General features: G+C 35.8%; 3 protein-coding genes across 6 annotated transcripts; 2 read left to right on the top strand and 1 right to left on the bottom strand.

Moving 5' to 3' along the window:
• The first annotated feature begins 8,617 nt into the window (after positions 1 to 8,617).
• Positions 8,618 to 10,595, top strand: LOC144564441 (UPF0481 protein At3g47200-like). The gene has a single exon (XM_078314041.1). The coding sequence runs from the start codon at positions 8,618 to 8,620 to the stop codon at positions 10,538 to 10,540; it is 1,923 nt and encodes a 640-aa protein (XP_078170167.1). The 3' UTR covers positions 10,541 to 10,595.
• Positions 10,596 to 11,822: 1,227 nt separating this feature from the next.
• LOC144564261 (protein GLUTELIN PRECURSOR ACCUMULATION 3-like) lies at positions 11,823 to 19,260 on the top strand. Of its 3 annotated transcripts, none has more exons than XM_078313844.1 (16): positions 11,823 to 11,969; positions 12,254 to 12,351; positions 12,821 to 12,962; positions 13,046 to 13,074; positions 13,724 to 13,820; positions 13,924 to 13,979; positions 14,596 to 14,703; positions 15,291 to 15,347; positions 15,817 to 15,908; positions 16,082 to 16,166; positions 16,445 to 16,597; positions 16,713 to 16,804; positions 17,432 to 17,614; positions 18,148 to 18,251; positions 18,686 to 18,791; positions 18,923 to 19,260. In XM_078313844.1, exons 1-16 carry the CDS (start codon positions 11,905 to 11,907, stop codon positions 18,980 to 18,982), a joined length of 1,527 nt encoding a protein of 508 aa, XP_078169970.1. In that variant the 5' UTR covers positions 11,823 to 11,904; the 3' UTR covers positions 18,983 to 19,260. The 3 variants fall into 3 exon arrangements, with proteins under 3 accessions (XP_078169970.1, XP_078169971.1, XP_078169972.1); XM_078313845.1 differs by having other exon boundaries at positions 18,701 to 18,791; XM_078313846.1 differs by lacking the exons at positions 18,148 to 18,251; positions 18,686 to 18,791; positions 18,923 to 19,260 and adding an exon at positions 17,705 to 17,730 and having other exon boundaries at positions 17,432 to 17,648.
• A 616-nt stretch (positions 19,261 to 19,876) lies between these two features.
• On the bottom strand, positions 19,877 to 24,752 carry EMB1345 (Transducin/WD40 repeat-like superfamily protein). Of its 2 annotated transcripts, XM_078314046.1 has the most exons (10): positions 24,479 to 24,752; positions 23,362 to 23,508; positions 22,592 to 22,810; positions 22,165 to 22,229; positions 21,551 to 21,616; positions 21,393 to 21,467; positions 21,224 to 21,286; positions 20,979 to 21,048; positions 20,672 to 20,755; positions 19,877 to 20,137 (listed from the first exon to the last, which is right to left on the bottom strand). In XM_078314046.1, the coding sequence occupies exons 1-10, from the start codon at positions 24,671 to 24,673 to the stop codon at positions 20,066 to 20,068; spliced, it is 1,056 nt and encodes a 351-aa protein (XP_078170172.1). In that variant the 5' UTR covers positions 24,674 to 24,752; the 3' UTR covers positions 19,877 to 20,065. The 2 variants fall into 2 exon arrangements, with proteins under 2 accessions (XP_078170172.1, XP_078170174.1); XM_078314048.1 differs by lacking the exon at positions 23,362 to 23,508 and having other exon boundaries at positions 24,479 to 24,741.
• Between the last annotated feature and the right edge of the window lie 792 nt (positions 24,753 to 25,544).

A 25,544-nucleotide genomic window follows, 5' to 3' on the forward strand; every position in this document is an offset into this window, starting at 1 on the left:
CGTCCGTATTTGATGAGTACAAGTACCTTATCAAAGCTCCAAATCCGAACTGGTTGGATTCTGTTGCTTCTCGCGGTTATCTCCGGCTTGATGATGTCCAGTTTCAAATCATCGCCTGGGATAAGAGTCTCGGAGAAGGTATGTCGTTACAGACCGTCTGGGTACGGATCTATAATTTCCCCATTATGTTGGATGAATTTTCTGAGTATGATCGGGTTTTGAACCCTTTTGGTGCGTATGTGCAAGAAATTGATAGTGCTACACGAAGTGGATATGATGTTCATTTTTTGCGGCTGAAATTAGCAATTTGTGATCTCAAACTGTTACCAAAAACTCACACGGTACCATACCGTGACCCTTCTGGTGCCATGTCTAAGTATATCATTGACATAGAAGTCAAAGCTGAACTCACTGAACCTCTCGATGCCTGGGCTAGTCGCAAGAGGGATACACCTTATCCAAATGGTACATAATTTGGGGAAAGTGAACGCAGAGATACAAATGGTAACCCTCTCCAGCCTGGCAATCAACCACTGGCAAACAATCCTCCTCCCCTTCACCCCCACCAGGAGGAGGCAGTATCAGAATGGTGCAAGCCATGGACAAGGGTAAAGGTACTCTTGCGTCTGAAGAGGCATGGCTGACTTTTCTTCAATTCCTGAGTGCTGGTGATATTCCTGGAACTAGCAACACCACTGGACCTGATGCACCATCTGGATCTGGTGTCCATTCTCCTCCCTCTCCTATTTTTCCCCCTCCTACCAATCTCACACTAGCCCCTGATCCTGTACCAGTCGTGCAACCTACCCCACACACGGTTTCCTCTTCCCCTAAAGCCATCCCCAATACTACCACTGCTACTGTGACAGTCTCCCCATCTCCTAACCTGATCTCTCCTAGCTCTACAACATCACCAGTCGTAGTAACTACTAATACCTTACCACAGGAACCCTCCCATCGGCCCCACACACCTCACCCTACCTCCCAGGACCCAGATAGTGAAGACGATGAATCCATTATAGCTAGAGGTGTGAGACTTAAACTTATCCCTCCTCCCAAGGCTGCCAGTGTTCCAGTCAAACCTCCGATGACTTGGGAAGAACGACTGAAGAAATTCCCACCATACCATAGAAAGAAATATACCTGGGGGCGTAAGCCCAAAAAACTTCCCTCTCCCAACCAGATCTCTATTAAGAAAAAAGCCTAGTTTAAGAAACCCCGTACATCTCAGTCTGGCACTAAAACCAAGGCACCCTTATCTGGCGCTAGTTCTGGCAAACCCCTTCATCACAGCGCCGATGCTACATCTGGCATCAAAGCTAGACTCAGAAGTGCCACAAAGGTTGGTGGTGCTCCTGATTCTCCTATCCACCTTTCTGATTCTGATGATCACAATGAACTAGATCCTTCTCCTAATGCTGACACACCTGAAGTCCAGGACAACAATCCTAGACGAAGCCTACGATTCACTGTGAAAAGAGACAATGATCCCATCCTCAGCAAAGCACAGAAAAGGAAACAGGCATCTGGTAGTAGCCGCACAGGTATACAGTTACTTAATAGCTTTCCTTACTCTAGGTTAACGGTAGATCAAATAGTAGAGCTTTTTAGAGTATATCAGATTAGTTTAGGTAATACTCTTGATGATTGTAAACTTATCATAGATAGTATTCAACAAATGGATAGAGCTAATTTTGAGTTAATAATTAAGAATATTCTTAGTCAACCTCGTAAAGATCAACAGTTAGCAATTTTAGACTTCCAGCAATTGATAAACCCAGAGAACAATGTAGTTATCAAATGAATATACTTAACTGGAATTGTAGGGGATTAAATTCTAGTAGTAAACGTCAACGTCTTAGAGATATGATAGTAGAGAACAAAATCGATATTGTTGCAATTCAGGAAACTAAGAGAGAACACTTTACTACTAGGACCTTAAAGAGTATTTCTACTAGGTTAGATATATGGTTATGGGTGCCGTCTATTGGTAGATCTGGGGGGGATTCTATTTGGAGCAGATAGTAATAAAGTTACAGTTACTAATCATTCGTTACATCGATATTGTTTGAATGTATTCATAGAAAATAAATTAGATAATATTGTCTGGCAAATGACAATTGTATATGGACCAGTCCTTTGATCACACAAACAAGTTTTTTGGGATGAGTTAAATAGTGTGAAAGAGCCCACAAATCAATTATGGTTACTTTGTGGGGACTTTAATGCCATACGGAAAACCACTGATAAATCTGGTCCCCATTCTGACTATTCTCTTAGCCGTCAATTCAATTCATTTATACAAGATCACATGCTAGTAGAGCATAAATTGCACAATAGAAAATACACTTGGAGTAATGGTAGGAATTTTGCACTATTAGCTCAGTCGATTGGGACCTCACATATCCAAATAGTTTAAATTCGGATCTTAGTACTAATTCTTCAGATCACTGCCCTCTTCTCTTCCACACTAATCATAATGTCCACCAACTCCCTGTTGCGTTTAGATTTGATTATTTATGGTTAGAACAAGAGGAATTCATTAAACTTCTAGACAAATGGTGGTCTGAGGTTCCTTTACGATTACCTAATGTAGCTAAATCTTGGAATAGAAAATTAAAGCATATTAGAAAACGTATTAGAGGTTGGGTTAGAAACTTTTATGGAGTCCAGAAAAAGGAAAATACCAGCCTACAGACACTTCTTCATGACTTAGAACTTACTCAAGAGGATAGGCCTCTTAGTGAATTACAGGCTGAATTATGGATTACCTATAAAAATAAACTTGAGGAAATCTATAGCCAGGAAGAAGAACAGTGGAAACTTAAATCCAAACAAAAATGGCTAGAAGCAAGCGATGCTAATACCAAATTTTTTCACACCATTGCTACTCACAGATCCAAAAAAAATAGAATCAACTCCCTAGAAATTGATGGGCATTTAACTTCAAATCTCCCTACTATCAAAACACATATAGTTCAGTATTATAAAGATCTTTTGGGATCTGAAGGCGTTAAATTTGGACATCTAGCACCTGATTTTTGGGATACCCCGGATAAATTGACTGAATTTGAACAATGGTCTTTAGAAAGACCCTTTACTGAGACAGAACTCAAACAGGCCCTTTTTGCCTGTGACCAAAATGGAGCCCCTGGCCCTGATGGGTTTACCTTTAAATTTTATCAATTTTTCTGGAATACAGTCAAAGCAGATTTGATGTTATTGTCTCATTACTTCTTTGAAAATCAGTTAGACTTACATAGAATTAACAAATCTTGTATCTGTCTCATCCCTAAGGAGAACAATGCCAATGTCATTAAAAAATATAGACCTATTAGTTTAGTTAATTGTAGTTTTAAGTTACTCTCTAAACCATTGACTACTCGATTAGAACCTGTTATGTCTAGGATTATCGATGAAAGTCAATCGGCTTTCATTAAGAATAGATACATCTTAGATAATGTGATACTTAGTCATGAAATTCTGCATTCCTGTCAAACTCTCAAACAACCAGGGGTTGTAGTCAAAGTGAATTTTGAGAAAGCTTATGACAAAATTCACTGGGACTATATCTTGGAAGTTTTAGCTAGTAGGAATTTTGGCAATAAATGGATTCAATGGATTCAACACTGGTTGTACAGCTCGCAGTCTTGTCTTACAATCAATGGAGAACACACTGAATACTTTTATTGTAAGAGGGGAGTTAGACAAGGGGATCCTCTCTCCCCATTTTTGTATATCTTGGCATCTGATACTTTAAGTAAAATTTTGTCTAAAGGGAGACAACAGAATATTTTGTTAGGATTAGGCCCAAATTGTCTAAATAATCAATCTGTTACCAACTGCCATTATGCTGATGATATCATCCTATTCTTAGAGGCCACTACACATAATGTAGAATCAACTTGGTGGGCTATGATGGCCTTTGAAGGACTCTCTGGAATTAGAGTCAATTTTGATAAAACCTTTATGTATCCTATACATGTAGAAACCAGTGATAATCTTAATAGTCTTTTTAGATGTCAATGGGGTACATTTCCCTTTACATATCTAGGACTCCCTTTAAGTAATAAAAAACTTACCTTGTTAGATTGACAATTCCTAGTAGACAAAATTATCTACAAACTACTGATATTGCTATATCTGAGCTATTGTTTTGACCAATTTCAGTACCAAAACATGTATTTTAAGCCATCAAATAACGTCTATTATAATGAATACATGTAGAATTTGGTACTGCTGCGCTTTCATTCTTACTTTGCAGGAAATTGGTGAAATCAGGAGAATTTCTGAAGTTCAGAGACTTTGATGCGACCCGCATCATGATTGATGCGACCCGCATCATGATTGATGCGAGGCGCTTCCAGTCCTCCGAGTCGCACTGACAGCCTCTCCTAGTCGCACCAGCAGGTCGCAATGCCGTCTCATGCGAGGCGCATCCCTCATACTCCAACGGGGGTCGCAACGGTGGTGACGCGACCCGCAACGCGAGTCTCCAGAGCAGACAGCAAAGGCCCAATAAAGGCCCAGAATTGGAGTACTCGTTTTGAAAGGTCTATAAATAGACCACCCCTGCCACCAGAGGAGGGAGTTCCGAATTTGAAGATTCAAAACCTCAAGATCCTTGGAGTGTGGTGCAAGAAAGGGAAGAAGAAGGGAAGATTCTTGCTAAATTGCTTCATTCGGTTTTATCATGACTTCTCCTCTTATCTCTTTCTCTTTCTTTATGATGCTTGAGTAGATCTTTCTTGTTTCTAGGGTTGATGTAATCTAAAGCCTTGATTGTGATGTGTTGAATTCGAATTTGAGTTGTTCTTGTGTTCATTTGATTGAGAATTATTCTTTCATTGCTTGATTGTGATTGTTTGATTGAATATTGTTGTCTATTGTTGAATGTTTCTTGCATCTCTTCTAATATTGAGACCTTGATGTTTCTTGCAATTTGATCAAGCATTCGAGGTAGATCTTAAATCTGAAAAGTAGATCAATTGAACCGAGAGGTGAGATTTCCATCTATTGAGAGATAGTGGATACCTTTAGCAATCTGATCAAATGACTTAGATTGAACACTTGTAAACGAAAGTTTGAGGTTGTAGATCTAAGAAGGTGAAATTGTAATTCCTTACTAGGTTCATTAAGCCAATAAACGAGAGTTGAGGTTCATGAACTTTAGGTACGGTCAATAGATCCTTGCACAAGTAAAGAACTCAGAAACGATATCAATGCTGCATTCGCTCGAAGACCACGCGGGTCGCATGAGAGATCATGCGGGTCGCATCACAAGGGTCGCATGCGAAAGCATGCGCGTCGCGTGAAGGTCGGAGAGGCAAGGTAGAGGATGAAATCTGAAACCCTGGAAACTTCATTTTAAATCAATTTGAACCAGCTTTTATCTTTCTTGTTACCTTCTGTTATTGAACTTAGAAATTTGAAACAAACTCAAACCAAACTCTTCACTTCTAGTACCTAACTAGGATAAGTAGTGATCTAGACTTGATTTGTACCGTCCCTGAGGATCGATACCTGATTGTACTCTTGAACAAAGGTTATGCACTTGCAACCTAATATGAAAGCTCAATCACGGTTTAAAAGGGTACAACTAGTTGTACCTGAAACTTTGTGTGCACCCTTTTTGACGCGAACAACTACCTAGTTGGAAAGGAAGTATGTTATCCTTAGGAGGTAAATTGACTTTAATTAATGCAGTTTTATCATCTATTCCTTTATATACTCTCTCTGTCTATAAGATACCAGTTACCATCCTGAATAAAATAGATAAAGTTAGGAGACAGTTTCTGTGGCAAGGAAGTGACCCCACCAGGAGAAAATATGTTCTCATGAAATGGTCCATTGTATGCCTTGCTAAACAATTTGGGGGCCTGGGTGTTCTTCACCTCAGAGACATAAATATTGCTCTCTTGTTAAAATGGTGGTGGAAGTTGAAAAATCCTGAGTATCATAGTACTTGGAAAAATCTTATCTTCTTGAAATACTGTACAGTACCTGTAGCTTTTAAATCCTCTTTCTGGATAACACTTATCCAAGTCAGTACATTAGGCCAGACCAGTGTGAGTTATGTACCAGGATGCCACTCTGATGTTCTATTCTGGGAGGATATTTGGTACCAAAATTGTTCTCTTGCTTCAAGGTTTCCTCAACTTTACCAACTCTGCTTTAATCATAAAATCCTGGTACCTGAGGTTATCCTCTCACAAGGTAACATAATTCAGTTTAGAAGAACTCTTCAAGGAGTTACACAAACAGATTGGTCTGAATTGCTTGAAATTATTAGCTCTGTCTCATTTTCTTCAGACTTTGACAAACTTACTTGGAGATGGGATCATACAGGGGAGTTTACTACTAAATCCACTTATCTTTTTCTTAATAACAGGGGGATAATACCTCTCCATCCTCTCATCTGGTGGACTGTACCAGTCCCACTCAAAATCAAGATTTTCATGTGGCTAGTTATGAACCAAAAAATTCTAACTAAAGACACACTAGTGAAAAAAGGGTGGGTAGGAAACCAACAGTGCCAATTTTGTCTAGAGCAAGAAACCAGGGATCATTTATTCTTTCAATGTCAGGTAGCTCAACAAGTATGGTTCTGGCTTGGTAAAAGTCAACACTATATGCATGCCTGGAGGGATTGGCAAGATATTTTCCAATTCTCATTTACATTATCCAAATCTGACCAAGCTGATTTCCTATTAGTATTTAGTGTTGTGTGCTGGATTTTATGGAAACATAGCAATGACTGTTGTTTTAATGATAGTTACTGTAAAACTGCTATATCTCTTATATTACTAATCAAAAATACTGTTTTGTATTGGGTATGGGGAGTTAAAAAGAAGAAGATTCAGATGGTAGCTGAAGATTGGATGTCTATTATTAAAGATGCTATCCCCCTTGGCGTGCATTCCCCCTGGAAGGGAGCTGGTGATGTATCAGGAGCCTCCCTGTGTTCCTAACAATGATATATGACATTTTGTGATTCTCACTTACTTTTTGTTATTCGTAGTAAAATCAGCCCATTGTGTTGCAACTTAGTTATCTCCAACTTAGAATATTTCTGGTTTTTAGCTAACTCTGTATGCTGGCTTATCTGTTGCCAGTTAAGACTGCTATCCTTTTGTTTTTGTTTTTTTGATGACAGCAACATTCAGGATATCACCTGATGAGCTGAAAAAACACTGCCTGGCATGTAATTAACAGTTCCTTTAATGGAATGGGCTTTTAGCCTTTCTTAAAATAATATATATATATATTTGGTAATGATTGAACATAGAAAATTAGAAACTCAGCAACGTATGCATCACAAAGAGATTGTCATACACACATTTCACTAACGGGTGTATTAATTTGGATGGACGCGTGTAATTTTGTTTTGCATTTTTCAAAGGCTGCGTCCTGTGGTGGCTCATAAAAATTTTCTGGTTTTTGGTCAATACTGGTAACATGCAAATTGATGTCAATGCTACAATGGGTTAGGGTTAACTATAAGGGATTTAAGTTTTAAAAATACATTTCTTGAAAATTTATAAACACATTTTTTAGGAAAATTCATGGGAAGAATCCGGGAAGTTCAAGCCTTCGTTTCGAAACACAGCCGAGTCAACTTCCGATCCTAGTTTCACCCAAGTACCGCACTCGAGCGATTTTTTCATCAAACTCGGTTCAATAGTGTTTGACTCGGCTGAGTTACCTGATTTTCAGGTCGAGTTAGTCAAAGTTAGACTGAGTAAGGCCGAGTCCTTCAGTTATTTTATCTTTTTTTCCTGACAGTTGTTGACCTATGATTTCAAATCACAAAAAAAAAAAAAAATCAAATTATACAAACAAAATTTGAACTAGATAAAAAATTAACACATACAAACAAAATAATTATGCACAAAATTTATGCTGCTAAATGTATTTTTTTTCTATACATAAATTATAGCTAGTTTGCATAAAAGGTGTATTCTGTTTGTAATGCATATATTACACTTAGTAGATTATTTGAGTATAATCTTTTGTCTACAAATTTTTTTTTCAAATTTTTTTTTACCAACTTTTCCTATATTTTGGCTACAAAACAAGGTCCTGCCAAAAAAATCAAGTCTTCCATCCGATTCTTCCGATTAACGCCGATTCATCGATCCGATTTTGATTCTGAGTTTCAGAACTATGGTTGAAGGAACGCTAATAATTTTAGTATGCATGCGGCAAGTCTTTGAGAGCAGCATGTTTTTTTGTATCTAGAATAGACATCTGAGGATTAACCAGGTGCCCATGATCAATGTAAATAACTTTTTTTTTGCTTATTTAATACAATCCTTAGTTGTTATTTTAAATTTCCACTAACACTCCAAAAACCTTTTTTTTGCGTCTTTTGTCGCGTCCATCAGCATGCAAAAACCTTTTGTGCGGGGACCAGACCGTGTGGTATGACAAGTTAATTAGATGAACAGTGGACAAAAAAATTTTGCGTTCCTCTTATTCTAAAATCTTAATGTGAATTTTTAAAGTTTTAATTATGAATCTAAAATAAGAGATCACCTAGAAAACCTTGCATCCTGATCTACATTGTCTTATATAACCCTTCTACACCCTCATCCATTTTAACATTTCCGTCAAAATGAACCGGGAGACCAATGGGACAGCCCCAGAGGCCCCAAATATCCAGCATATCAAAGAGACATCAGTCCCAGAGGACCTAGAAATCAGAGAAGAGACATCCACCTCAGAGTACCCGGAGAACGGGAAAGGGATATCAACTCAGGAGGACTCGGAGGGCGTAGAGTCCGCGAATACCGAAGGGACATCAGCCCCAGAGGACCGGGAGAACAGAAAAGGGATATCAACCCAGGAGGACTCAGAGAGCATAGAGTCCGCGAATACCCAAGGGACATCCGCCCCAAAGGACCGGGAGAACGGAAAGGGGATATCAACCCGGGAGGACTCGGAGGGCGTAGAGTTCGCGAATACCAAAGGGACATCCGCCCCAGAGGACCAGGAGAACAACAAAGGGATATCAACCCTAGAGGCCTCGAACACTGTAGAATTCGCAAATAACGAAGGGACATCCGCCTCAGAGGACCAGGAGAACGGAAAAGGAATATCAACCCAGGAGGACTCGAAGGCCGTAGAGTCTGCCATTACCGAAGGTGCACCCGCCCAAGAGGACTGGGAGATCGTAGAAGAGAGATCAACCCCAGAGGCCTCGGAGTCCGTAGAGTTCGTAAATACGGAAGATACACCCGCCCCAGGGAACTCAGAGATCGTAGAAGAGAGAGCAACCCCAGAGGTCCCGAATAATCCTACTTTTAATAATGACCTCCCAACAAGGAATTCTATTTTTTATGCCCCAGATCGCATCAGATGCAGGAGACAGTCTGATTTTGAGCCTAAGGTGGTTTCTATTGGCCCATATTTCCATGGAATCGGAGATCTGAAATTCGCGGAAAGTCTTAAAGACTCGTGCATGTCAGATCTTCTGAACAATCAACCAGTCGATATGAATGTGCTTGTTAACAAATTTCAAAAACATGAAAATAGTGCTAGTATATTCTATAAAGAAAAGTTGAGCCGGCATTCTTCTGAAAATTTTATTCAGATGCTAATTCGTGATAGTTGCTTTATTATCCATGTAATTCTCTCTCTCTCAAAAGAGGTAACGGATTACGGGCAAGCTTGTATAAAAGAGGTAAGATCTGATTTGCTTCTGTTGGAAAATCAAATTCCCCTCTTTTTCTTAAAGTATGTGTATAACTGGTTAGCTTCCCAATCAGAATTACCCCTCTACAAGACTGTCCTTGAACAGTTTATAGGCATGGATATGCCATGGAAAATCAATCTGGATGACTATGGCGATGTAGCTCATTTGCTCGAGCTTTACTGGAGATGCTCTTGGCCACCCGAGGTGAATAAACGACTAAATGAAAGTCCAAGGGATTCTGAGCTGAAGCAACCAAAATCGGCACAAAATCACCCGTGGTTGGTGCATGCAACTGAACTTAACGAGAAAGCAGGTATAAATTTTAAGGGATTAAACGATAAAGATCACAAAGGTCTTTCTGTTATCTTTTCCAATGGCATCATTCGGATGCCACGTCTGAAGATTGACTCAAGTCAGACAACCTTATTAGTAAATCTTATTGCCTTTGAGACCTCCAAATCACCCAGCGAGCAAATTTTTAGCGGCTACATAAAACTTATGAGTGCACTTATCAATTCAGAAAAGGATGTAGAAATTCTTGAGCAACGCAGTGTTATTTGTAACACACTGAGCAGCCCTAAGATGGTCACCAGTTTCTTCAATGATGTTGGTAACTTCTGTTCAATCAGCAGCGAAGAGCCCTTATTTTTCAATTTGTTTAGCAATGTGCAAAAATACTACAACTCAAAATGGCACCGTGCATGGGCGACCTTGCGACATGACTACTTGAAGAGCCCGTGGGGTTACATCTCGGTGACCGCAGCGACACTCCTGCTACTTCTTGCATTCAGTCAGACAGGCTTCACAATATATGACCATTGCAAACGAATTAAGCATTATTAGCTGCTAGTTTCGATTAATCATTTTACTATTTGTAATCTTATTCTCTTAAACGCCTGTAATATTGTTAATTTTCCTTTATCATTTTTTTTTTTGCTTTTTTCGATTTGTTTATTTTGACTTGTATACAAGTTTGTCCTCTAGATATTTGCTTAATTTCCAATGCACCACAATGATGTTTACCGTGGGAGTTGAACTTGTCAGTAATGTATCTGTTGGCACAAGTTGTTGAATATTTGTTATATGTAGCCCTCATTGTAATTTTATTATTACAAAACTGCAGTCTTTTATCGGATAAAAACTGGATGTACGTATTGACGAATACCCTACCGATCGATAGAAACCAACACGATAGAAGAACCAAGGATTCTTCTAGCGTTCCATACCGACAATAGATTAAACATATGCTATCGGTACAAACTTTTTTACTAGTTTGCAGTATTTAAGAACCAATTCAATATATAAAAGAAATGAAGTTAAAATAAGAACAACTACGAAGTACAAAATTCGATTTTAAAATTCAATATATATGAAAAAAAAAGTTTTATTAATTTAAAATAGAACATAATTTTACAATTATTTTATGATCAAATTATGTATATTTCTATAATATTTTATTTATAGAAGTATATTATGGAGATATATTTAATGAGTTAAATTCTCTTAACTAGGTAATTTGAGATAATTTAGCAATTTTCTTATGAATTCCATTTTAATCAACCTAACTTTTTACATTTAAACCAGCTTAAAGATCGACTTATATCACATTAATCCGGCTCAATTAAATCACTTTTGATGACCTAAATTAAATCTAAATCCTTTATTCCATAATTTAGATCTCAATCAAACATGACTTATAGAGTTCATTATCAGACACATTCATTTCATGATTTATCTCTTTTCAATAGTCGATAATTTAAATTATTACTTAAAGGAAGCCATCAAACAAAAATAACCTTTTAAGTTTACCTTACAAGTTACAAGTGAACCCGAGAATTACCTTGGACCATATTGATTTATGGGCCCCTATGTTATCCCCAAGCTGGTTCGTCTTGGGCCGTAAGAACTCAGATGAGGCGTTGCTTATACTAGTAAAGTCCAGATTCTCTAAAGTAACTCAAAATTTACTTTTAGATGTCAACCGTCCGATCAAAATCTGGGTCATCCAGTTCATGGTGAATGCACAAGATCCTTTCATATTCGTGCCAAATCAGATCAGACGCTCCGGATCTAAACTTAAAACTTGAGTAACCTCAGTACTAGTAAACTACGCTTCTTTCCTGGTCGGATTCCATTGGCGTTGGCGCTGCCGCTGCTTCACCTCTGTGGAGACTAGAGACTAGAGACTAGGAGAGAGAGAGAGAGAGATGGAGATGCACTGGGTGAAATCTGATCCGTCGGATTTCGGAGGTGATCTCCCAATTGCTCGAAGGTAATTCAATGATCTCTTCTGTACTTTCTGTTAGTCAAATTTCCAACCATACCCTGCTTATTTGGTATAATTGTGTGTGTGCTAGTTTTTGCATCACATGCATTACTAGTTTGGTAATTTCCAGTATTTGTTTGATTTGTGTACTGCAAGGTTGCATTCCTTCAATTGATGTATCTAATTTATGAAATTACATATGAGAAAAAAAATATGATAAACTTCCAACATAGAACAGAAATTACAAACATAAATAATGGACTTAGTTGAATACAATTATGTAACTGCAGTGGACACACAGCTGTGCAAGTGGGAAAATCAAAGCTGGTGGTATTTGGTGGGTTTGCTGATAAGAGGTTCCTTGCCGACATTGCCATTTATGACATCGGTATGCATAATTTTCTCTTTGTGAAAACTAAAACTAGATAAGCCCTTTTTGTTGTACCAGTATTGTCCAGTTCTGTATGATACCTGTATGTACAGATTTTCTGTAATTTTTTCTGGTATTCGATGGAAACCCCTTGATCCAACCGTACCCATAATGTACCAGGAATTCACATCCCCTGAGATATCTCCAACTTTGAGTTGATCTGTGGAAAATCCGGACCGTTCAAATCCGTTCTGCACGAATCTCAAAGCATAATAATACTGTCCCCTGCATTCCAAATAGGCACTTTAAAAAAATTGGCCCAGTTTTAGGTTAAACTGAAAATTTGAGATATCTCAGAGGATACGGACTCCTGTACCAGTGGGGTATGATGCATCAGTACTGTTACTGAGAGTTCGACTGTTTGAGTATTTGTTATGTATAGGGACCTATCATAATTTTACTTTTCTTTTTCTTTCTTTTATTTCAGAAAATAAGTTGTGGTACACACCAGAGTGTTGCGGCAGTGGTGGTTCAGAAGAGCAGGTGGGCCCCACTGCCAGAGCATTCCATGTTGCAGTGGCTATTGATTGCAACATGTTTATTTTTGGTGGTCGATCTGGTACTAAAAGGTTGGCACATTGTTTGGTAGTTAAGATATTTTGTATGACCCAATAAGCAATACAAACTTCTGATTAGTATTTATATTTCTTAGGTTGGGTGACTTCTGGATGCTTGATACTGGTACGTGTCTCGCTGTCTCTGTTGGGCTCTCTTTTGATCCTATAATTATATTGTACATTAACTAAGGCATCGAATAAACTATTTTTGTTGATGATCTTTTTATTATAATACATGAAGAGTGGCGCTATGGAACTACGCATAGCGCAGATTGGTCCATACTACAGATCAATATTTTCGTTTTTAGAGTCTGAATAGTCAATGTGAACCATTCAACATGATTACATATGAAATTGTACTTGCATTTTAATTTTTTTTTAAATTTTTTTACTATTTTTTAGGTAGGTAGAAAATCACTACTTCTGAATGGTCTAGACTCTAGAATCTTTATATCAAGCGATTTTCTACCTATCTAAACAAATGTTAAATAAAATGCTAAAAGATGAAAAATTTGATTTACAAGTACATATTTATATGGAGATCATGTTCAATGGTTCAGATCGATTGTTTGGACTTTGAAAATGAAGATATCGATCCATAGTACTGGTATGCGCTATGTATACATGATTATTATATTTTCTAGGATCTCAAAGAAACAATGAACAAGAAAAAAGAATGAAATAAAACACTTAATATAGAATCAAACATTATTCTTTTTGTAATGTCAATAGCTCTGACGTTTACTTGTTGCTTTTAATATTGTCTTTCAAAGAGATATGGCAATGGTCTGAACTTACAAGCTTTGGAGATTTACCGTCACCGCGAGAGTTTGCTGCAGCTTCAGCCATAGGAAACCGTAGAATTGTTATGTGGGTCCTACTCTCTGATTCTTTCCATTTGCTTTTAACTGTAATCAGTTTATGTTCTTAGAACTTTTGGTAATTGGTAATATTATTTGTGATCTAAATTCAGGTATGGAGGTTGGGATGGTAAAATGTGGCTTTCAGATGTTTATATTATGGATACAAGTGAGTTTGTTTTTTATAATTTCATTAAAAAAATATCCTTTTCTGCCCCTATACAACCTCTGTATATCAAAAAAAAGATTATGCTGTAGAAACTGAAGGAAATTTGTAGTACAATTCTTGTTTTGCCTTAAAAAGTGGGTCCGTATCCTCCGAGTTATATCAACTTTTCAGTTGATGTCAAAATTGGGCCAAAAAGTATTTTCGGTGCCTATTAGATGCACGGGGCAGTACTAATATAAAATGGGTTGCTTTAATATTTGTGCTGATCAGTTCAGATTTTTAAAGATTAACTCAAAATTTGAGATATCTTAGGGGATGTGAATTCTTAAAAAATTACCCAAACTACTGCTCCTTTTTGCCTCATGTACAGAGAAACGCAGCAATTTAGGCATCCTTTTGATTTAATTAGAGTTGAGGAGAATGAGGGTATTTATCATGTTTTGTAAGTGTGTACATGATATGTTCTATATTTAGTTGGGGCATATATAAAGTTGCTTGACTATGGTGAGATGATTTTCATTTAACCTTGATATATGTGGGAATGAAAAAAATGAGATATCTAACGTATTTTCTTTTACTTGTTATCTTTTTTCTTTTCATTTTGGAAACAAAAAAGTGTCACTTGAGTGGACTGAGCTGTCAATCACAGGGTCGGTCCCACCGGCAAGATGTGGCCACTCTGCCACAATGGTCGAGAAGAGATTGCTTGTCTTTGGTGGTAGAGGTATATCTACTTCGGTTGCTTTAATGCTTTGCTAGAGTGAGGCTATGCATAGTGCAGATTGGTCTATACTATGGATCAATATCTCTATTTTCAAAGTTCAAATAGTCGATCTGAACTGTTCAACATAATATCCATCTAAAATTGTACTTGTAGATCAAAATTTACATTTTTTAGAATTTTTAACTATTATTTTAGATAGGTAAAAATCACTTGATCTAATAATTCTAAACCATTCAAAAGTAGTGATTTTCAACTAATCTAAAAAAATAGTAAAATGTTTTTAAAAAATGTAAATTGTCTACAATTAAATTTATGTATATCATGTTGAAGGGTTTAGATAGACTGTTTGGACTTTAGAAACAAAGATATTGGTAAATAGTATGCCTGCGCTATGCATAGCACCGTAGTTTCACTCTTCTATCTTTTCTTAACAAATTTCTGGTGTACTAGCTACACAATTAAGGCCTTTATTTTTCTTACTTTAATTATGTGGTTACTAGAGAAACTGAGTACAAATGAAGCAAAATGGACTTGTCCATGATAGTGAACTTTACTTATATCTTTTGTACTCTTGTATGATTTTTTAGGTGGCGGGGGACCTATTATGGGTGATTTATGGGCTTTAAAGGGCCTTATCGAAGAAGGTGGGTGTTATGCTATAGTTTCTGTTGAGCTTTTCAAACAAATATTACACTGCAAGGTTTTTATACTATAGAAGTTCATACATGGTACTCGTATTCATTTGTTCTCATTTTAAATTCAGCTAGATACATTTAATAATCATAGAAATAAATGTCAAGATATCTATGATTCGAACCAAAATAAGAGATTAAACTGAACCAAATATAAAAAATCGAAGTAATTCAAGTAAATTTTGATTTGTTTGGTTGAACCGAAATAAGAGAGGTTAAACCAAACCAAATATAAAACAAAGTTTGACGGTTCAGTTGAAAACCAAATTAACCGGATCCAATGAACACCTCTAATTCTTGGTTTGTGCTTACTAGTAATAGTTCTTCCGTTGAAATGTTTATTAAATTCAACCGAACCATTTATTATTATTGGTCTGTGAAGAACTGGTACTGATAGCAATATCTGTAATTAAATTTGAAGATAATGAGACGCCAGGCTGGACTCAACTAAGACTTCCAGGCCAATCGCCAGCTTCTAGGTGTGGCCATACTGTTACTTCAGGAGGTCATTATGTAAGTATTTTAGTTTTATTTTTTTATTACTACATGTAGCATTTTGTTGCATTAACCTCTTATTTCCTGAATTATTACCAAATATTAACTCAATATCGGGAACAAAGTTAATGTGAAATTCATAGTTAAACCATTTTGAGATAAAATAGATTGTTTATTTATTTATTTTGTAGCTGTTACTTTTTGGCGGGCATGGGACGGGTGGCTGGCTTAGTAGATACGATGTATACTATAACGACTGTGTAGTTTTGGACAGAGGTGAAGTAGAAACTGTTCTATTATTTTATGGATAAACAATGTGTATTTGCCAAAATAAAAAACCTTAAAATTTTATATAAACCAATGCAAAAAAAAATTATCATTTCTCATGCCCATAAAGCATGGGAATATCTTCTCCACCCCACCATCTCTTACTTTTCAAAAGATACCCAAATTACCCTTGCTCTCCTCAGTCATATTTTTTTTCACTATACTTTTGGTTTTTGGGGGTTGACTAAAAGTGACTGAAAGAAAACTAACATTTGTTGATGATTCAGTGTCTGTTCAGTGGAAACGAATGAATACGAATAATGAACCGCCACCTCCACGTGCTTACCACTCTATGACTTGTGTTGGTACAAGATATCTTTTATTTGGTGGATTTGATGGGAAGACCACCTTTGGTGATTTTTGGTGGTTAGTTCAAGGAGGTACTTGTCATTTCTATTTTACATGCATTTTGCTTTACAATCAACACTTATCCTTTTATTTTGGCTGTGGTAAAAATTGTAGTATTTGAATTTATTTATCCTTTTTGTCTTTCAGATGATCCTCTAGCAAAGAGACCGACAATAATTCCAAGTATTCCTTCAGAAGTCACTGTGCCTTCTGGTGGGTCCCAAAATGCTGATGCGAAGGTACTGAAAATTATAATACAAAATATGCTCAAAACTGTCCCTTTGGAACACTACTTGTATGTGACACAAGGGTATTTTGGAATTATGTAGAAATGGACACAGGAGGGTTATGCAAGTAATTAATTTATTGTTTGAGAGAGGCTATGGTACTATGCATAGCACAGATTGGTCAGTACTATGGATTAATATATTTCTTTTAAAAGTTCAAATAGTCATTCTGAACCATTTAACGTGATCTTCATATGAAAATGTACTTGTAGACTAAATTTTATGTTTTTTAGAATTTTTTTACTATCTTTTTAGATAGTTAGAAAATCACTACTTTTGAATGCTCTAGAACTTTTAAATCAAGTGATTTTATACCTATCTAAACAAATAGTAAAAAAAATCTAGAAAATGTAAAATTTGATCTGCAAGTGTAGTTTCATATGGAAGTCATGTTGAACGGTTCAGATCGACTATTTGGACTTTGAAAATGGAGATATTGATCCATAGTACAGACGAATCCGCGCTATGCGTAGTACCATAGCCTCACTCTGTTTTATAAATTACATAGGATCTATATAAAATAGACTAGCTTGTGACCATTTAATAATTCGTTCAATTGCATTTATTTGTGATTTCAAGGAAAATGAAGTGACAAACGAAGATTCCCTTATTTTAGAACTAGCTGATAAATTGGGCATTTCAATTTCTCCAAAAGCTGATCTCAGTATTACCGATGAAATGGAGGACAAAGAACTAAGTGAATTATCAGCACGATTTACTGGAGAGAATTTACCGACTAGAGACCAAGCTGCTGGAATACAAGTAATTTGTAGTTGTATTCTTCTTAGATTACAGTGTACATGATTACATATCGTCTGTCTATGATACTCACTTATATTATTAGAATATTAGCACTTATTTAGGTATGATTTAGGTTCTTAATCTATGCATAAACCCACAAAAGTTTAGAAAATAAATTTGACAATTAAAAAGGAAATATGAAGAGTAAGAAAATAAACTGTCTGATTTTCTTAGTTTCTCTTGCATTTGTTATGTCAACCATCTTCGTTTTTAAATATAAGAATACTATTATTCCTCCAAAAAAGAAACATAAATATCATGGATAAAAGCACCAAACCTTGAAGGTACTTCAGTAATTTCTTTTGCAAAATTTGATTGTGTTAAATGAATTAGTGTGTGTGTGTGTGTGTGTGTTGGGGGGGATGAGGGGAGGGGTTTGTGGTATAAATATGCAGTGCAACCTGTATTATAATGAAGCAATTATTATGGTACATGAGATCCTCCCTGTTGACTCATATATTGTTTGACAATTGGATTTATATCGTGAATTTTAGGCAGTAAGAGATCACTGGAACAACTGTAGTCCCAGTTCCATACAACTCCAGGAGGTGGGTCCCATGTTGCGCGATTACAAGTGTCTCATTGTTCGAAACCACCTGTAAGTTCATTTTCATTCTTAATTTTGTGTGTTTGTTTATTTTTGAGGTATTACATGAAAGGCCCAAGTTATTGAGAAATTACGAAATGTTAGAAATTGTGAGAGAAACTAACAAAGAGACCCTGTTGCTAGCTCAACTTAAACAACAGAATTATTTACTTCAATAATGTGGTTAAAAATTAAATGATAAAGCTAACTATGGTTAATAATTTAAACATCATTTTATAGATTAATTTGATGCAGGGAGGATTTTAAGAGATGTATAGGGATTTTTTTGCAAATTTTTTTCCTTTTCCCTATTTCTGTTATGTAAATGTGAAGTTGATTCCCTGAGCTGTATGTTTGTTCTTGGTTGAAATTTTCATCTAATAATAGTCACATATTAATACACTTTATGCTCTTAATTTGGCTACAAAAATCTGACTGATATGCAGTTCTACAAATTTCAGAGAAAAATTGAACTTCAATTTACATTCCACTTCATCGGCTCTTTCTGACCAAGAAAATTACCGATTTTTCCACTTGAAAAGTGCTTCTCAGGTAATTAATCCCTCTCTCTCTAATATATTGCATGAACATATTATTTCAGCTGCTAAGAGTGAATATTTTGTCCTGTTTATTTTCTTCTATTGGTTTATCATATTTGTTTCATTTTTTTAATACTTTTATAGTTGCGTATGAATGACATTCCAAGTTTGCTTGAAGAATATCAGCAACTCATCTCAAGTTGACAAAAGGCAGCACAATTGGGAATAGTAATGTTAGAAAATTGTAATTTTCACTTTTTTCTTCCCCTCTTCTTTGTGATTACTTTTTTTTTTTTTTTACTTTTTTTTTTATATGATCAGATGTTGCTTTTGTAATCCAGTGCAACATTATAAATGCCAACAGCTGATGGTAATAATATAACATAATCATTTATATAATGTGGTTTCTAGAGAGAAAAGAATCATTCTGTTGGCAACGTATGAAACATTCCCTTAAAGAACTTTGTGACTGGTTTTTAGTAGAGGATTTAAATGCCTCCATTTTTTTTTTGCCTTCATTATGCTTCTGCCTTCTAGTTTTAAAACTTCAATCCTTCAAAATTAATACGTTAGATATGATCTATATCATTATCCCTATAATGTATAATAAAGATTATGACATTCCAACATTTTTTATTATTACAAGTTTGAAAAAAATACACTTATGTGATTAATTTTAATTTTAATTTTGAAGGTTTATTTTTTAACTTATTGATTTATACCAAAAAAAAAAACTGAAAAGTGTATTTTTTTTTTTTTTATGCATGTAGAGAATAATATAAATCAAATCACATCTAACAGTTTTATTTTGACATACAAGTGTTAAAACTTCTATTATTTTAAAATAAAAAAGTAGAGATAATAAAGTCACAAAAAACAGACATTTGAACCCTTCTCTTTTTAGGGTTTAGGGTTTATCACCACTGAAAATTCTTATAGAATAATTAGGGACATTATATCATGATACTGCAATAATTTGTTTCAGCCATTTACAGCCCTAGACATCTAGGTACAGTATGAAGTACTAGAAAATTTTGCTACCAGCCTTTTAAAATGGTACAAATCAATGAACCCTAGATCGATACTGACACAGTTTCGATCATATGCAATAAGTTTATTTACTAAGGTTGTATGATTACTGGGTGTCAAAGACCTAGATCTCTTATAATGAAAATACATAATGAACAACAATCATACAACAATACAAGTTTTATACAACACAACTTCAAAATACTAAGAAGCTAATTCACCTAGCCCAATTTTGATATAATTATTCTTTTAAAAAAATCAAGAAATTTCCCTGAGTTCCCATATTTTGATCGTACCATCGTCGCTTGCTGATGCCAGAATTCTCCAATCCTGCATGTTAATTTTGAAATTTGTTACATCGATGGTTATTAAAAAAATGGTGAATGCAATAGGTACAAATAGAACTCTAGACACTACGAACAATATATTTTTCATGGCTATATATCTCACCCCATTGGTTTAGAGAATTTTTCATGTATAGAAATTAATATAAAATAATATACAATATTAGAATGATTGCTCCAAGATTATGATGCATAGAAGCGCTTGATGTCTGACAACTTCAATGGATCTGAATTATTTTTTCAGATCCATAGTTTGAACCTGAATTTTCTTTTCAGATCTGTCTATGGCATCTAAATCCACAAGCAATCATTCGAATACCCTATATTATTTTACATTAATTTTTATAAATAAAAAATTCTGATTGGTTTAATTATGCTATCTTTCAACAGTGTACTGATTGAAGCCACAAATTATTAGAAATTAGACCTGTTTTGACTTTGGGTATAGCTTGTTGCTGTCATTTGCAACCATAGTCATAATTATAATAATATAAACAACAATGAAATTAATAACTCAAACCTTGGGATTCCACCGAACAGAGTTAATATCCATTTCATGCGCTTTTTCCTTCTTCAAAAGCAGTCTATATGACGGTTCATCAACCTACACATTTTAATAAATTAAAAATATATATATATTAGTTTTCAAGTTCTTTTGAATTGTTCATTTTTTTTTCTAATGTGAGTTGCAAAGTATTTGACCAGTAAGTTTTGTTATCTATTCCCGGCTATAAACTTCAAAAGAACAGAGGGAAAAGCATTTTAGGATAATAAAATTTATTATGCTCCTTTAGTTTATGACTATACACAGAGATTTGATTTCTTACCGACTCGCCCTTTTGCTCCACAAAAAGGCAAATAGCATCATCACTTGCTCCGCTCGCTATAACACCCTCACTGTTAACAACAAAATCATAAATATTATTAAGAGAACTAAATAATGTATTTGGTGGTTGCTATTACAAAAACAAAACATACAAATTTACTTAATAATAGCATGAAATAAAAAATATTTGTACCAACTCAAATGAAAAAACAAATATTTGCAAAAATTCAAATGAAAAATGGATACCTAGACCAATGAGCAGAAAAGATAGTACGAGCATGATATCCAGACAAGGTGCAGAGGTGACCCCTGAAATAAATCAACGCCTTATTGTTAAATTACATTTCTCAAGGAAACAAGAGACTAACAAATCTAAATAAACAAAGAAAAAAATAAAATAAATTCTAATCTGTACCAAGGTGCAAAGCTTTCAGTGTCTGTTTGAGAAACGGCACTACTGGTATCCCATATTTTTAGCGTAAGGTCGTCACTACAAAATAAATAAACAACTGAAGATTATACTAGGGTTTCGTTATTTTCTTTTTAGAGGTTATTGATATAAACCAAATGTACCTTGAAGTGACCATTCTATCCCCGCTCGAGTTGAAAGAAACCGACCAGACTGTTGAAGTGTGTCCACTGTGTATAAAGAAAAGAAACACAAAACGTACCCAAAATCAACACCTTTAAATATCTATTGCTTTAAACGCTACAGAATTCAGTAATAATGATTACATGGTATATGGGATATTTTCTAAATTTTGCAAGGTACCTTAGATAATTATATTTCAGTGAGGCTACGGTACTATGCATAGCGCGGATTGGTCCGCACAATGGATCAATAATTCCACTTTAGAAGTCCAAACAATCAATCTGAACTGCGCTAGAGTGATCTCCATATGAAAATGTACTTGAAAATCAAATTTTACGTTTATTAACATTTTTTTACTATGTCAACAGTAGTGATTTTCTACCTAAAGAAATAGTAAAAAAATATAAAATTTAGTCTGAAAGTACATTTTAACAAGGAGATCATGTTGAACGGTTCAGATCAATTATTTGGATTTTGATAACAAAAATATTGATCCATAGCACAGACCAATCCACACTATGCAAAGTCCCATAGCCTCACTTTATTTCAGGATTAGAGTACAAGTAATTAGGAACTGTTCTATAACTTCCCATACCTGCTCCCTTCGTTTAGGGTTTGCACGCAATGCCAGTCATCGCTGTCTCCATCCTCTGCCCATACCTATTAGTCTCCATAAAAGAGTATTCAAATAGGTGAGAAGAAAAGGAGGTTCTGGTGCATTACTGTGCCTCCACAAAATCTCAAAATTCTATGAAATCCTTATATAACAAAGCAATAAATATCCTACGGAGCCCACAAAACATAAGAAATATAATGCACTCTTTCCCCATGCATCTCTCTCTCAGAAATAATTTACAAATAAAACAAGAAATACAAGTCAAAAGGGTATATTTGATACGTCAAGCTTCCAATATTTACTAAGATTTTTTAACCCTTTCCAAACCTATACAAGATTGGTGCTTTCCAGCGAAAAAATAACCCAAAAATAGACAAAAATAAAAGGAAACAATGAAAAAGCATACCTTGATGGAGTTATCATAACTAACAGAGACCAAAACATCAACTAAAGGATGCCACTGCGCCATCTTCACATCTTGTGTGTGGCCTTGAAGCACTGCCACACAATCATATTCATCTCCAGGTTGCACCTCCCAAATCCATACTGTCTTGTCTCTGCTACATGTCGCCAGAAACATCCCTGAGCTGCTCCACGACACACACTTCACCTCATTCTCATGCCCCTGTCCGAAATATATTCACAGTAAAATGCGGTTACAAGATGCCAGAAACCATCCTTTTTTCATTTAAAACAAAAAAAATTACTTTTTTTATATTTCAGAACATTAGCCTTTCCATTGATCTTTAACAGCATTAGAAATGCCATCCCGGTAAGACTGTATGATGCTGATTGAAATAGCTCGACCATTCAAATTTTGAGGGGGGAATTTCATGTAGACCCCTCAAAAACATCAAAATTACATATTTCCCCCTCTAAAAAAGTCATAATATCATGTTTACCCCAATAAAAATAGCCCAACCATTAAAATGAGTTTTAATAGAAAAGATAATAAACTTGGTCAATTTCTGAATTTGACATTATGAATTTTTGAGGGAAATACGTAATTTTGAGGTTTTGAGGGATATAGATGAAATTCTCCCAATTTTGATAAGCTGTAAAAAAAATTAATAGTACAGATGATCCAACTCAAAGGTGTATACCGTCATTTAACTAAAAACCATGTATGAAAAATGGGGTGGCAACTAATAAGACTAAACATGCTCTGATCTTTACCTCCAGAGTAGCAACACATTCAAAATCTCCACCAACATATTTCCAGATTGCAGTCGTGGAGTCAAAACTAGCTGTGGCCAAAAACTTGCCACATGGTGACCAGGCACAAGATCTGACAGTCCGTGTGTGTGTGTCTTCGAGAATAGTCTGAGAAAGTTTAAAGAATAAATGATCATATACTACAATTTAAATCACTGTATTGGGCAATAGCACCCAAGTATTATAATAAAGAGAAAGAAAAAGACAATTAATTATCTTTGTTACTGAACAAATCATAATTACTGTAATCCAATTTTTATTATGAGATACTGATTCTGTAACAGTCCATATACGCATGTACTACTGTCCACCAATATTTTAAAAATCTGTCTCTAAACAGTTTAGCTGTGTGTGTGTGTGTGTGTCTCCTAGAATAGTCTGAGAAAGTCAAAACAATAAATGATCAAATACTGTATTGGACAACATCACCAACTACTAATAACAAAGATAAAAAAGGATAATAAATTGCCGGTGATAATTCTTTGTTCCTGAACAAAGGGTAATTAGTATAATCCAAAATTCATGTACGGGATACTGGTTCTGTAACAGTGCCGAGCAGTCCCACTGACAGACGGGGCCCATTTGCCAGATCCCACCAACCACACAATAAACAGTTTTTGCATTTTATGTTCCAGCGCTCACATTCTAAATTTTCTTGTTCTGTCCCTTGTACATTTAGTAGCTAAATTATACAGTTTGAGACTAACCAAGGTAAAAAAAACATCAATCTTTGCCAAATTACCATACTGGAGATTGTTCAAACACAACTAGAAAATACCAGTAAAACTGAGGTTTACTTCAAACAAGTAAATGTATCAACCAAATGTAGAAGGATAGTTAATACTGTACCAAGCATTCCCACTGACGGGTGGGGCCCATTTGCCAGACCCACCTACTATTTTCTAGTTCCACCCCTGAGTATACAATTTTCAACATTCCCTTGTTATTGTAGCTAAATTGTACAGTTTAAGACTAATCAAGGTAAAATGACATCACACTCTTCTAATTACCATACTAGAAAGTATCAGTAAAACTGTAAATGCTCTTAAACAAGGTAGAAGGATAGTTCAAATAGTACCGAGCATTCCCACTGACGAGTGGGGCCCATCTGCCAGATCTTCACGGTCTTGTCACCGCTACAGGAGGCCAGCATAGCGGATGCACCGCCGCAGTTGTGCGGAGCCGGGTTCCAAGCGAGGCTCCATACCCGATCAGCATGACCTTCTAGTTTTTGCACCTCTCTGAGGTCAACGCTTGAATCCAACAATTCCATTCTGAGAAGAGCGAAAGAGAGAGAGAAATTGGGGAGAGAAGGAATCGAGTTTTGGTTTCCAAAGTCCAACTGCGATCACTTCGTATCGTTCATGTGTTAGGGTTTTTTGGTTTTATTGTGGCGGCGAACTATGTATTCAATTTTGAAGCGGGTTGTCAGGCAACTATCACATTGCGACAACTTGGTGAGATGAGACTTGAGACTTGAGACTTGGAGGGTTAGAGAGAAGGATCGGGTTTGGTTTCCGAAGTCCAACTTCGATCACTTAGGGTCTGTTCGGCCAATTTTTTTAACGTGTTCACGTGGGAAAACAAAAATTCAATTGCATTAAATTTTTGTTTTCCCACGTGAACAGTAAAAATTAGTTTAATTTTTGCACAATTCATATCCGTTCCTTTTCTCAAAGGGTCTGCCGAACAGGCCCTTAGGCTCTATTCGGCCCACTGATAAAAATGGGTATAGGCATAGAATTAGTGAAAATTTGAATTATTTTTTACTGTTTTCGTAGGAAAAAAAAAATTTAGTTAAACTGAATTTTTTTTCTTTCCACACAAATAGTAACGCGAGGAACACGTCCTTCATTTCTTTCTTTCGTGTGTTACGGCTTTTAGGTTTTTTTGTGGTGGAGAAATGTGTAGCCATTTTTTGGGTAAATAGTTTTTACCGACAGTGTTGGCTTTATGGAGAGCAAGAGCCATATGCATCTCTGTTTTGATTCTATAGTCCCTGTGCTTCATGAAGCCTAAACTGATCTGTTAAAATCTTTACCCCATTTTTGGAGCGGATTGTACAGGCAATAGTGGACAGACTTTTTTTTTTTTTTTTTTTTTAGCATTTCGAATAAAGAAAATTAAATTTATAGAACAGAGTT

Source organism: Carex rostrata, chromosome 13 (genome assembly GCF_964058835.1).
Source record: "Carex rostrata chromosome 13, lpCarRost1.2, whole genome shotgun sequence".
In the NCBI taxonomy this organism is placed as follows: domain Eukaryota; kingdom Viridiplantae; phylum Streptophyta; class Magnoliopsida; order Poales; family Cyperaceae; genus Carex; species Carex rostrata.

Coding starts and splice junctions, on each gene's coding strand:
- LOC144564441 (XM_078314041.1), top strand. CDS start 8,618: ATGAACCGGGAGACCAATGGGACAGCCCCAGAGGCCCCAAATATCCAG.
- LOC144564261 (XM_078313844.1), top strand. CDS start 11,905: ATGGAGATGCACTGGGTGAAATCTGATCCGTCGGATTTCGGAGGTGAT. Junction 12,963..13,045: donor GGTCGATCTGGTACTAAAAG/GTTGGCACATTG, acceptor TATATTTCTTAG/GTTGGGTGACTTCTGGATGC. Junction 16,805..17,431: donor CCCAAAATGCTGATGCGAAG/GTACTGAAAATT, acceptor TGTGATTTCAAG/GAAAATGAAGTGACAAACGA.
- EMB1345 (XM_078314046.1), bottom strand. CDS start 24,673: ATGGAATTGTTGGATTCAAGCGTTGACCTCAGAGAGGTGCAAAAACTA. Junction 23,509..24,478: donor CTCGTCAGTGGGAATGCTCG/GTACTATTTGAA, acceptor AAACTTTCTCAG/ACTATTCTCGAAGACACACA. Junction 21,049..21,223: donor TTTTCTGCTCATTGGTCTAG/GTATCCATTTTT, acceptor TGTTGTTAACAG/TGAGGGTGTTATAGCGAGCG.